This window comes from Solea senegalensis, linkage group LG14, assembly GCF_019176455.1.
Source record: "Solea senegalensis isolate Sse05_10M linkage group LG14, IFAPA_SoseM_1, whole genome shotgun sequence".
Classification (NCBI taxonomy): domain Eukaryota; kingdom Metazoa; phylum Chordata; class Actinopteri; order Pleuronectiformes; family Soleidae; genus Solea; species Solea senegalensis.
This window is the reverse complement of record NC_058034.1, coordinates 5303372-5317579: the sequence shown is the minus strand read 5'-3', so window position 1 is coordinate 5317579 and position 14208 is coordinate 5303372. Positions and strand designations below refer to the sequence as shown.

At 39.6% G+C, this 14208-nt stretch overlaps 1 protein-coding gene across 1 annotated transcript in view; it reads right to left on the bottom strand.

Moving 5' to 3' along the window:
• Positions 1 to 13817, bottom strand: part of notch2 (notch receptor 2) — a 48306-nt gene extending 34489 nt beyond the window's left edge. The window contains exon 1 of the mRNA XM_044043854.1: positions 13458 to 13817. Coding sequence (XP_043899789.1) covers positions 13458 to 13530 — 73 coding nt within the window. The 5' untranslated portion in view covers positions 13531 to 13817. The remainder of the gene's footprint in view (positions 1 to 13457) is intronic.
• Between the last annotated feature and the right edge of the window lie 391 nt (positions 13818 to 14208).

The following is a 14208-nucleotide window of genomic DNA, read 5'->3' as shown; positions in this document are numbered from 1 at the left end:
AAAGCCAGCCAGTGGTCGCTGAAGGGCGACTGGATGGGCAAGCAGATAGAAAGGAGCACTGATGAAGACAACAAAACCCAACTATCAACTATCTATGAGACGCTTAAAGTCAGACACATAAGCTATTGTGCAGTTTTCAAGGCGTCAGAGACACATGGCTCAAGTGTTCTCACACACCATGCTGGCCCAACATGCCAAACAGAAGTGTGGTGTTCTCAGTCTTTATTTATTAATGTGATGTGATAGTAAAATGAGGGAAACTACTGTCACTATGAGAAACTTTATAAATTGGATTGAATTAAATGCTGCTGTGGTAACACATTTCGATTAATATATCACCTCACGTGGTTATGCTTAAGTGGTTATGTGATGTATTGCAACTCTGCAGAACAGTGCTCTTTTTACAGAACTGAGGGTAGGTCAGCTGATTTCGAAGAAAAACGCCACACTCTTCACAAAAGAGTCATTGCATTACAGGAAGTGTGCTCAGCTAAGCAGTAGTGTTACTTCCTGCACCTAGATTAATCAAAGTGTCACTGAAATTTTATAGTACTTTAGGAGTTCAAACATACCTGAAATTAATCTTGAGGTGTTCAAAGTTTTTTTATTTATTTTTTAAGTTTTACATGTACAGGGATGAGCATCTGGACTGGTATGATCCAAGAGTGTGGGCAGACTAATGCCTTAGAGGGCTGACAGACATAGTCCATTAGACATGGGGATACCATACAAAGACCACTGTGAAATTACTGATCCCAACAAGCATGCGCACATGCATGCACACACACACACACACACATGCCATATGTGCATACTTGCACAGACCACCACTGCAATAAAGTGTGAGTAGGTGTCAGACGACTGCTGCATTACAAGAGAGCACAGAAAATACTATGCTATTTTTGGACTACGTCTGTGCGGAGCTGACATAGACTGTGCACACTTAATCATCAGGAAAATATAATGTCACAATGCAGACAATCAATATGCTGTTAAAAGTGTGATGTGATGATTTAAACTTCAACAAAATCTGCTTAAATGTTTGAAGAAGAAAAAAACCTGGCAAAAACAAAAGGAAATAGCACAATTGTCTAGTATAGAGCAGACAATTGCAAAATCTGCAGAAGAGAATGGTTGAGGGGGAGGAGGAAGGGAGAGCAGAAAAGACTAATTCATCAGACAGGGAGTGTAAGATTTGAAGCAAGACAGCAGAGACCGGAAAAGGCTGCTGACGTCCCCTGACTGGTTTGACGAGCTTCCCATACATGCTGTCATAATGCCAGACACATTACAGAGTCAATGGTTTTACCAGATATGGGCCAGTCTTTCTACTATTACCCCACTTAAATACTTTAACACACTTTGACATTGGCCAGTCACAATCATCAACCTTCACCACACTGACACACTGCCCCCAAACCCCAACTGCAGGTACAACAATCAGGTACAAAATCCTGGTTCACACACTTTGAAATGACTAAACAATTATGTTAGAACTCAAGCTCCTGTCAATAACCTTGCATCCTCTCTACCGGGCTGTTCTCACACTTCACTATCAATGAACCACGGACAGAAACATTTTCCAGGAATGAGAGCCTTGATAAGACCAGATCGACAAAGTCAACAGTGAAACTACAGCTGGAGGGTGAGAGCCGAGAGAAAACACACAGCAGTTACCTGACCAGATAATTACCATTGTTTGGACCCATTGTGATCAAATTTCCCACTTATTTTGATCACAAAGAGGCATGCTATGTTTGTGTGTGTGTAATAATAGAATAGAAAGCCTTTATTGACATTGTACAAGAAAAGACATGTACACACACACATACATACACACACACACACACACACACACACACACACACACAGCTATTCATCTTAGGACACTGCATTAAATTCCATTATTCTGAATAGTCTAAAAGCCTTATACTTAACCTTAACCATAGCCAGTCAATGCCTCACCCCAACCTAAAGCTAACCACAATTGAAACCATTGCTCTAAACATAACCAATTATGCATCATGAGGACTTTGGTCTCTATGAGGGCTACTGGTCCTGACAAGGTCAGTGTGTATGCCAGAAAAAGTCCTAAAGAGGACAGCATTTTTAACCCGGGCCACACTGGTGGCTTGTTGGCTGTGTCGTTGAAATACTGTTAATCTCTGTTAATCACACAGGGAGTGTGTCTGTGTGTGAAAATTGCCATAAACAATAAATGCCCTAATAATGTAAATACTCCTCTGTGGTCAATTAGATGCTTGGACTATCCAGTATGAAGTCATGCATCAAAGGTTTCACAACAAAAGCCTTGTTGACAAAAAACAGGACAATGAAACAAGTGGAAATAAAGATTGCCTTTACTTTGAAACGGGTACAGGATGTGTTGTGTTTGTTACTTATGCAACAGATAAACATGTTGAAACTGTAGTGAAAGATCTACAAGTCTGTAGATCTGGAATCAGCAGCAGCTGGACTTGTAGCAATTAACTATGGCCTGGATGAATGAGAATCTACACAGACGCAGTGAAAGATTTTTTTTGCTGTGAACTGCACACTGCTCGTGGTAAAACATAGGCAAGGTCTATTCTCAAAAAGAGCAGTGTGGCTCACTTGCACGGCAGTGTGGCTGCTTTTATCTGTTAACATGTGTACCTACATGAAAATACATTTTGCAGAACAGACGCGCTGCGCTTGCGCTCACTCTAACATTTTACCCAGTGCGTATCTATACTGACTGATCTGAAACCTTTTTTTTTTAAATCATGAAAAACAATCTGGCCACATCATCTAGCCCTAAACATTACTATCCAATCTGAACAACATCTATCCCAAAATTGGCATTTTTGTTATTGGGCCCGAAAGCCAGTAAAGAAACTTGGTTTCAAACTGAAATAACTGGAACTAATTCCTGATGAAGAAGTCAAAAATATTAGTATTTAAATATTGCCCACATATGCAATACAATATTTGACAAGAATAACATTTTATCATTTGAAAAACATCACCAAGGTGAGACCATTTCTGGCCAACACAGACATCAATACATGCTTTTATTACTTCCAAACTCAATGATACTTGAAGTATCATTGTTATAGTCTATTTATTGATTAAATTATTTATCCGTTTCATTTTATTTTAATTCCTGTCGAGTCCTGGTTATCTGTCAGTCTCTTAGTCTCCACTGTTTCCCTCCTGGCTGACTATGTGATCCATGTTAGCGTGTCCTCTCTTCCTCATCTCTGTTTTATGTTAAATATTTGTTAATCTCATATGCCGATTGGGATGGTTGATGGATGGGTGGGTGGGTGGGGGTTGTTCCTTTGTAATTTTTGTAACAGCATTGCTTTATATCAACAAAAAGGAGAGGCATCTGATTCGCTCTAAGTTTAAGTAGGGGGTTCAGAGAGAGAAAACTACTCACTCTGTTGTTCAGAAACAGTAGACAGGATAATGGCTGGTGGAAACTGAATCTTTAAGAAGAACTTGACATTTGTAGGGAAACATTAATGTCATGCATTGCACATGCTCTACAAGAAAACCCCTAAATAAGGATAAAAATGGTCCAAGATGTCTGAAACTATAAGGTCTCCAGTTGGTTTCCAGGTGGGGCTAGAGTTGCATGTTGCTTTGTATGAAGCCCCACATGTGAGATGAGAGGGAAAAAATGGTAATGCCCTCATGAAATAAGGACACAAACACATTCAGCATTTGTAGTAGTTTAAAATGAGCCTTGAGGGAGACAAGGCTTAGTTTTCCTAAGGCTCAAACTAAAACATAGAAAAACAACACTTGTTTAACTTGGCACTTCATCAGACGAGTGCACATTTTGGACGGTAAAAAACGTTGCTCTTTATCAGTCAACACTGAGCCACTGTATGTTCACCTGACATGACCTAACCTAGCACCTGACATGACCTAACCTAGCCACAGGGTTCAACATTGGATGCAGGAAAAGCAACCCATCATTGTTTAATGACTTGCTCAACTTGTTCAACTGACTTGCATCAGCATCATCATCATCATCATAACAGAAAATTGTGTTGCACCGTGTATCAGAGTAATACTGTATTATTTATCAAATTTTACAAATACTGGTACTTCAAAATGAGCTTATCTTTCTTAGATGTTACGGTCAAATGATAATGAGCAGTAATAATGACATTACTCAAATAGTTGTTAGTTTGTCTGTTCAATTATAAAAACTGACCATTCAGCTAGGACAGTCTCACACAGCCACAAATGTTTTAAACGTTTTAAGCCTTTGTACACAAGATGCGTTTTGTCTTTCAAAAGACACATTACCACTATTTTTCAAACCGAATTCCAGTCAATGCAAGCTTTTCATTTTGCAGAGTTTTGCATCACTTTTTTTGATTGTTTAAATTTTGCTCCCAGCAAATCTAACCAGTGCAAACCTGGGACTTACAAAACAAATGAGACCTGCCTCAAATCTATGTATTTTCTTAATGACTTTGCACTTGATGTGAAGAGTGAACGTGCATCAAAACAAATATCCAGATTATCTCCAAGTTTTTGCTTATTATTTCTGTGACCCTGATATATAAATGGCTTCAATCTTAATTGTATTATGACTTAGAAAGAGTCTTTTACAAAATAAGAAGCTTTTTTGTTGTTCTCTCCATTTCAACTTTTTATTTTCTGTTTAATTGTCTGTATTTATAGAGCACTTTTCTAGTCTTGATGACCACTCACAGCTGCTTCACACTATAATCTTGCCAATCATACCCATTCACTCACACATCTATATACAGCACATTTTCTATCACAAATGTTTCATACAAGTTAACATGGCCCAAAGGATTCTAGGGGCCTTTATCCAAAAAGCAAAAAGTATTGTGAATTTTGTTAACTGGTGGAAAAGACAGCAACTACAACTACTTCTGCACTGTGACATTATGTTAAGTTAAAAAAAAGTATAAACTTAACTGCCTTTGGTTTGGATATATTCCTGTGAAAACCAGTGAGAACTGAAAACACTAATTTCCAAGTGTAAGTACGTGAAGAGAAGGCAGAAATCACAGCCCTTGATGGTCTAGACAGAAAAAAAATGAAAGGAGCAGTGTGGTTGTTTGTGCTCTGCTGGCATTACGCTGGGTCCTCCCTCAGCACTCGCCACTGTTGTGTTAGTGACACCAAAGCGGGTCCCAGGAGGGTTACAGCCATGTCATGAGAAGAAAAGAAAGACTGTCAAAGAGGAAGAAAGAGAAAGGGTGAGGGAGGGAGAGATGGATGGGCTTTGAGCTAATAGCTGTGGATTGAGATGGGGAAGTAATTCTGAAACTACAGACAAAGCCTACACACGAAGAGGTGTCCCTGAGCCCTGGCATGCATCCCATAGAGCAGAGGGCAGGAAGTTGTTCGCACTGAGTGAGGAAGTAACCCCATTTCCTGGAATTGCTGTACAAGCCTTTATATCCAGCTGGCTAACAAGTTGTCATGGTAACTTGCAATAAAATACCCTTAGCTCAGCATGGAAGGAGGGAGACGAGGCTCAAACTAAACACCATGACCCTGAGGGAAGCAGGCCCACACAAACAGTGCAGAGGAACTGCACAGACAAACTACGCTTGAGCTTAATTCTCTCGGGTTCGTTTCAGTTTGTAACATACCAGTGCCCTCAGAAACTAGGAAATACCAAACGGTATGTGGCAGAGGTAGTACCACGTAGGTCTCTCAGATCTTTATCAGGACATATTCATTTTTGAACCTATGCATTTCCAATACATTGTTTAAAGCAGCCTTTTTCAAAATGTGGGGTGGGCCCCCCTGGGGGGGCGTGGAGACTTTCCAGGTGGGGCGCGAGTTCTGTTTTTTTTAAGTCTTAACTAAAGCAGCGGAACTTTTGGTCTCGCTGTGACCCGGACTCATTTAAGTGACGTACCACAACAAAATCTACACTGGTGACAAGGTTTGGATAATAGAGAAGTTTCTGACAGGGGCAAAAAGAAAACTCTTCAATGCTAACAACAAGCTAACGTCAGCCGAACGGAACAATGATTCACGACGACCAAAACCCAAGACGAGAAAATGCCACCAAAGACCTCTCTGTGTTTTGTGTCTCAAAACATTGGCAGGGAGCAGCATTTGTATTGCTAAAAACAAAAACATTTTATTTGCACAGCAAATTATTGATATTGGTTAAGAATTCTTTGTTATCCAAATGTATGTATTGTTTAAAAAATGACACTATTATAGTTATAATTGCACATTTCATATTTTTATTTGAAAATTGCTTTTTCACGAAGCAATATTGAGGTTATTTGTATTGCTAAAGCAAAAATTTTATTTGCACAACAGATTATTGAAAGAAAAGTGAAATGTTTGTTCTAATATTGATTCAATAAATGTTATACTTGACACATTGTTACAATTTCGTGAGCGTCGCAGGGGCCTCCAAAGGGGGACCACTGGTTTAAAGTGACCCGTTGCACAGCAGGTACACCTGCAGTCAGTGAGTGGGTACACCTGCAGTCAGTGGATGCACCTGCAGTCAGTGGGTACACCTGCAGTCAGAAACATTCAACAGAAAAGCACTACCACAAAAGTTATAAAGCACTCTCATTCGAAGAAAATCAGATCGAAATGGAAGATAAAAATCTTGGCTGTGACAGCCCCAGTGATCAGAACTCCAAACTGAGACATTTGCCTTTGTTGTAGCCCCATCTGAAGCTGTGTGTTGCAGACAGGGCTGAGCTGTTTTGGTACAGCAGGATGTGTATGTGAGTGTGTTAAGGGGAGAGGGAGACAAAAAAATATGGAGTGCAGATCTGCCAAGCTGAATGTAGGGACTTTCCCTAGCTAGTTCATAACCAAACTCTTTTGTTTCTTTCAAATATTTTTTGTTGTAATGATAGAAAAATGATGATGGAATACAGTATATTCTCCATAAAATACAATACAGCATTTTCATAGAATTGTTTTCTCATATTATGAATGCACTGGCTTTCATCCATTCTTTCCATCAATTGTTCAGTGTGTGTTTCAGATCTGTTTCTTTCCCTTAGGTCAGGCCAGTGTTCCATTTTTGCATTATGATGAAGCAAAATATGGAAAATGAAACTATGATATCACACTATGGTTTCAGCATAATTAGTGAGTTTTCAGTAATATCGATGACATCTAGGAAAAGCATAACTATGTTGTTTTGTCAAAAATGACAGATTACTTCTGATTTCCTCATTTGACCAAACATAAATACTTTCTTCTACAGACTCTCGGGCAAAATATACAAAGCCCATCCATCGCTAACTGATAAAAACATATTCTGAAGGGAGTCTCCGCTAAAGTTGGTCAAGTCTATAACTGGCATCATATGCAGAGACAAACATCCATTCAATCTAAAGGTAATTGAGTCACAAGTAAGTGCGTCTCTGGCCACAGGCCATGTCTTTTTATCTCCTGAACAAATTTTATTGTTTAAAGCTCCTGTGCAGAATCTATGTTGTCCAACTGTTATGCAGCCTATTTTTGTCTTACTAACTCTACAGCAGTTTGTGCTTCCACCTTGCCTCCACAAGTAAAAGTGTGCAACACAGAAATGCCTCCACAGACACGAAAACAAAACACTGTTACAGTGAGAGAATCACCCAGAGAGAGTTGAGAGGAGCTGATAGGCTTAATCAACATCTACATCAACATGTGAATTGTCAATGGTTTGAATGTAGCAGGTGTTTGTTTACATTTGACAGTCAAACACACTACAGCTTTAACTGTATTTTAACACAGCTGTGTCTCCCCTGCATTACAAATGTCTTTGTAAAAAAAGTGTAAAAAAATCTAGTGAACACTTGAACATTTCCTGAGATGATACTGTAATACACTTTAAGATGAGACTCGCAGTGAAATACATAACTTTTTAAATACTTAAACCAATTTTTTACAAAAATCTCTGTTTACCTTCAACTACAGCCTGATTTGGCTTGCACAACTTATTACTCACATCCACCCTGCTTGCCTGTCTCCAGAATTACAAAGCACCCTGTGATGCCAGATGTTATACTGGTATTTACTGTGAGGATTAAATTCACTGAGCAAACTGACCAAGCAGGTATGGTTAGTATTGGCATAGTGAAGCAAAGAGGCAAAAAATAAATAAATACTGTTTAACTTTCACCTCCAACATAATTATCACAGTGTGACTATATGTGTATGACTACATTGCACATTGTGCTTGTGTGTGCATGGAAATCAAGACTAACCCAAGACTGGGGTACAGTCCCACAGACACACCCACCCACTGAGTCATACAGTTCCACACATTATTTACAACTCTCACTCCCACTACAACCAACACGCATGGGGCAGAAACACATGGAGGCCTGGCTTTTTAACTACATTACTAATCAAAAGGGTGGAGAAGGCTGCACTGCTGAAACATGATGAGCACACTGAAGAACACAGGAAGAGATAAGAAGGAAACTAAAGGGAAACCTTTAAGGGCGTCATGCAGAAAGCTTCTAAAGCCACATAAATAACACAGCCACAAAGCAGTGGGTAGAGCTGGTGGTCAGTAAATAATGCAGTGTTGTAGGCAGCTCAATAAATATCTTTGTCTTCAGAGCACAGGGCGAAACATGGTGCAGATAAAGCACATTTCACACCAGGCTCCAGCTTGGTTCAGATGCAACAAAACTATGGACATCACAAATGCCGGCCTTTGTCGGGTTTGTGACCACAATGCAGTATGTACACACACGCAAATAGATACACACACGCATGTCGGCCAACTGCACTGGGGAAATTTATGCAACTGATCTCAAGCCCACACTCTGGGGATAGCACACACAACGTGTGCCACAAAGATGGAACCTACGCTTCCTCAGCAATCAGATTAATATTCAGATAAAACAGTGGACTGCTGTATCTGTGTACTAATCAGAACAATGATAACAATGTTTCTACATCAACACTTATCAGCTTCATTGTTCTTTACATTTTAACATTTTTCACATATATTAGCAATTTCAGACAGTTTTTCGGGGCATACAAATCAACCAACTTTTGTGATCATCTACTGTCAATTTAAAATTTGACTTTTTCTTCCAAGAGGATAATATGTCAAAGCTGTGCTGTTGCATGTTATGTTTTGATTACAATAAGAATGTCCACTGCCCCATCACAGCAGGGGATCTCTGTTGTGGCTTGCAAATTTGTGGTTGTGCTCAGGGTGAGGTCAAACTTTTTGCCATTGCCCCAACTGAGCTGTGGTGCACAAAATTCAAACGTTTATAAAAAGAACATTAGAAAGACTTTTGTACGCACAACCACTTAGCCTGCCAATTCAAAACTAACTTCCAAATTAAAATTTTCCAACCACAAAACATCTGGCAGGCTCTTGTTGTGAAAAAACGATATGATATGGTACTATCATTGTCTAAGTGGTTAGCAAGTTTTTGATAGAAAGTATAGTACTAGAGCAGATATTTTCAGACAGCTTTGTTGATGAACCTTTCTCAAATACTGCAAAGAAAAAACACTAACTCAAGTAATGCCCACAGTGATATGGACAGAACTAAAAACTAGGGCTGTAGAATAATTGACGTAAATAATTTAACCGATTATGAATGTATTAATTAGTTAATAAACATGTCTTGTTTACATGTTTCCTTTAGTTTGTGTGTTAGGGGGGTTAGCACCACAACTCACAGTTTGTAGGTGCTGCCCACTGTTGACCCAGCCTAATTTTTTTAATGCATCAGTCTGTAAACAGAAATAAAAAACATTTGACAGCCAAAATCACACCTCTGGATGTAAAGTCGGATAATATATGTGTATCCCGCCGACATCTGTGTCATCAGAGAGTGTTTCTCTGCCATTAATAAGAGGGCGACACAAGAAGCTTTTCCAGGTAAGAGACGCATTGTTTTAATAGGCTCTTGTTTCATCATTTATTGTTTACAAATAACCGACTACTGTTTATTAGCCCAGGCCACACGGTGAAGCGGCTGGCACTGCTGACTCATAGCAAGAGGGTCACCAGTACAAATCCCAGCCTGACCTCTCTGTGTGTGTGTGTGTGGGTTTTCTCCAGATACTCAGACTTCCTCTCACGGTCCAAAAACATGCAGAGGTTAATTGGACGCTCTAAACTGAATAGAGTGTGAGAGTGAATGGTTGTTCATCTCTGTGAGCTGGCTCTGCAATGGACTGGCGACCTGTCCAGGGTGTACCCCACCACACTGCTTCCATGACAGGCCATAATCACAGTTTCTCACAGAGCAGTGGACTTAGTGGCAGAATCCCATTCACTTGATCTGTTCAGAATTAGTATTAGAGAAAATCATGGTGCACACAGCATGGGTATGTTTTGAGTGCATGTGTGTAAAAGGGAGAGAGAGCAATAGAGATATAGAGAGGTTGAACAGAGTGGGGGGGGGGGAATGTCAAACACCAACAACATTCCAGTGCTTCTTGCACTGCCTGCAGCACTTTTTACTTTGTCTTTTCTTCTTTTGTGCAACTTTTCTTTTCACAAGTCACCTATAGTCCATGAAAAGGTGTGAGAAAGAATAGCAAGTCTGCATGCATGAAGTCTGAAGGTAAGAAGCTAAAACAGTGTTGAAAAAGCCTACACGGTATTTCATAATATACATTTCTCAGAGCAGCAATTGAAGTTTTTCTGCCAGCCCAATAAGCAGGTTATTTTTGTACTATTCCTACTGGAGATGCAAAAAAATACATACAATACTGTACCAAACTGAACGGTTCCACTGGATGGAAGCACAGCTGGAGACTAAAACTTGGTCCTGAAGAAGTTGATTTGAATTGAGGTTAGGTTATGGTTAGGGTTAAGTATAAAGCAACCTTAACCATAACATTAGGGATATCAGTCAATGCATGAATTTGGCAATTTAGAAACTGATGGTTAAATAATATGTGGTTGACATTTTATGAGGAATAAATAAGTTAAATTTAATTAGTCTAATTAAGTTTACTCTTCAAATCTTCTGGTTAACTATAACGGCATACAGTATATTTTAATAAGGATGCAATTGAATTGTTAATATCTGATAGCTCATTCAAACTGAATTTGAGAACTATTGTCCCATGCATGCCCATCATCCTTTTACCACTCTGCCTCGTTGGATCTAGTATAGCAAACATGACCAGCATCAACATCAGTGGCATGAGAGAAAAGAGCATGAATGAAAGAAGGGAACAAAGATTTTGAAGTTGTGGACCCTTCTGAACGAATTTTAGTTTATACCATGTCAAGAAATGAGAAAGGGCAAAAGGTGACAGACAAGCAAAAAAACTATATTCTATATTCATGACCTACAAATTGACGCATAAAAGTTACATGAGAAAAATACAAATCATAACATCGAAAAGATTTAAGAGGACGCAAGGAAAAATATCCAGTCAGGCCAAAAGACAAAGGGAAGCCTCTACAACTCACTGCCGCATACCAGCAGACATACGTTAGTCATACAGTATCACCAGCTCTCTATGAACGGACAAAAACGTAAGTTACACAGACAACAATTAGAGTACATCGCCATCAACAAAGACGGTGGACTTCCCAAGATTCTCGGAGCTATCTTCCGATCACATTAACTCATTAAATATTGCACTGTGGACTTGTTAATGCAGTTTGATTATAATGCAGAGACAAGTCCACAGTACAATGTTTATTCACCCTAATACCCACACGATATTGATAAAGTTTGCACAAGTCAGGGTGTCCATTTTAAATTCTTTCTTTTGCTGTTCACCATCTGGACAGCTCAACTCAGACTAAACAATCAGGTCTGGTAGGCCTAAGCATTTATGTTAATCAGCTCTCAAACTCCTGGCTTAGACACAAGCCAATGTTTTCTTCCATGTCTTGAGCAATCACTTTAATTCTCATCCTTTTAACGATATGAATATGGTCCAGAGTAGAACTGGGCAATAATTAATAACTTGCCATTTTATTAGATACACCTTTGCAATTGCTATACAATATATAATCTGCCACATTACATGGCAGCAGCTCCAAACATACATGGCCTGCTGAAGAGCATCAGAGTGGGGAAGAAATTGGATAAACATGACTTTGAAAGTAGCATGGGTTGGTTTGAGTGTCTGAAAAACTGCTGAAAAACCATGATTTTCACACACAAAACTCTTTAAGGTTTCGAGATAATGGTTAGAAGAGAAAAAAGCCGGTGAGCATCAAGCATCTGGGCAAAAATGCTTTGTTGATGCCAAAGAAGAATGGCCAGACTGGTTTTCGAGGACAGAAGGGCAACCCAAAACTCAAAACCACTTGTTACAACCAAAGTATGCCAAGGGCCATCTTTGAACATGCAACGTGTAGAAACTTCAAGCAAGTGGGCTACAGCAGAAGAAGACCTGTGTACCTAATAAAGTGGTCAATCAATGATATGATTTTTGTACATTGTACAAACATTGAAGTACATACAAACACTTTGGATGTTTTATCCCAGATTTGTGAAATGTTTCCGTGATATTTATATTAAAAAACCAGAATTAGGTTTATTATGATAACATTTTTGGCTACATGACCCATCCCTAGCTCACACTGAACAATCAGTATTAGACAGCCTTAGCATTTATCTTTATCAGGCCTTAGAGATCATCTAATGGCAAGACTTCTGATCAAGCACTTCCATTCACCTAAGTCTGTTCACTTCTTCATTCATGCAGTGAGCTTAAGGCTGCCGTACAAGATGGCACCCACCACAATGCAAGGCCCTTACAAGTCAAATACATATATTTAATAAACTATCAACTCACACTTTTGCTGGTAGTATATTAAAATCGAAATGTTACACACTGGACATGTGAACCTCTGGCTCAGACACAAGGCGATATTAGGTTCACTTTTAGTGTTTTTGTGGAGATGACCGATCACTTCTAGACATTTCAACTGTGTAATGTAGTCCGAGGGTATTTTTGTACTAATGGAGGTTGTGGGTTCCATACCCGGCTCAACTAGTCTACATGCCCATGTGTCCCTGGGCAAGACCCTTGCTCCTGACTGATGAGTGCTAGATAATGCGATGTATGAACGTGTGCGTGAATGGGTGAATAGAGGAAAACTGTAGTATAAAGCAGCTTTGAGTGGTCCCCAAAACTAGAAAAGAAATAAATAAAAAGTAATGAAGAAGAGCTCCTGTTTTGAGTAAAACCAAAAACACTTTGGTCATGTTGCCAAGTCATGAATAAAACGCCACTTACACAAACAGTGTGTATTTGCTTGAGTGAATGCAGCTCATATTTTCATTTTATTTCTCTTTTTTATGAAAAACCGTTAAAAGGTCAAAATACACCAGAGTAACAAGCACCAGACAGTGGAGAGATGCTCTATGTGCACCGCGTCGCCCGCAGATGCAAAAAAGGCTGCAAAACGTGACGAGTTATGGATTATTACAGATGAAGGAACAAAAATAACCACACAGCTTTTGACTTCATGTAAACAATCTTACCCAAAGAGAGGCGGAGGAAGCAGACGACCAGGACTAGTGACTTGCCGGAGGAGAAACCGGAGATGTGCTCCATATTTTCTGTAAAATCCACATAAGGTCGCCAGCCCAAAGTTGAGCTGTCTCCACGGGACGGTTAGCGCTCAAAAAAAAGTATCGCTGGATACGGTTAACACCCAATTAAGATTTAAAACACACGTAGAGCCAAATTACAACATCTCAGCTATTTTTTAAATTCGTTCCTGCCACAGTGTGTTACCTTAAAGCCGTTTAAAACACACATAAATTGGACGTGTCCTCAGAGACTCGCGGAGATTAAGTCTTCCACCTCTGTTCGCTCGCCACCAACTGAGAGCGAAGAAACTATCTCGTATCCTTCCGCTGAAGTCACCGCGGATCTATACCCTACCTGAAAAAGATGATGTAGTTGTTTGTTTAAAAGACTGTTATCGAAATCGTCGCGTTCTGTCACTTTGACAGAGTATAACCATCACACATGTAGATGTTAAAGTCAGCCCGGACTTGATTATAAAACAGATACTGCCAGTTTTCTTTCGCTGTGTCGCCGCGGCGGAGGAATGTTTTTTCTCATTTTTCTACCTCTTGCCGCACACTATGACTCAAAATTAACCCGTTCGATGATGTTTTTTTTCTTCTATTCTCATCGTGATCTGCACGCTATTTCCCGATATGTCTTTGAGCGCCCACTCTTACTTTTTTACTCTACAATGCCATTCTGTGGATCCGGGTTTAA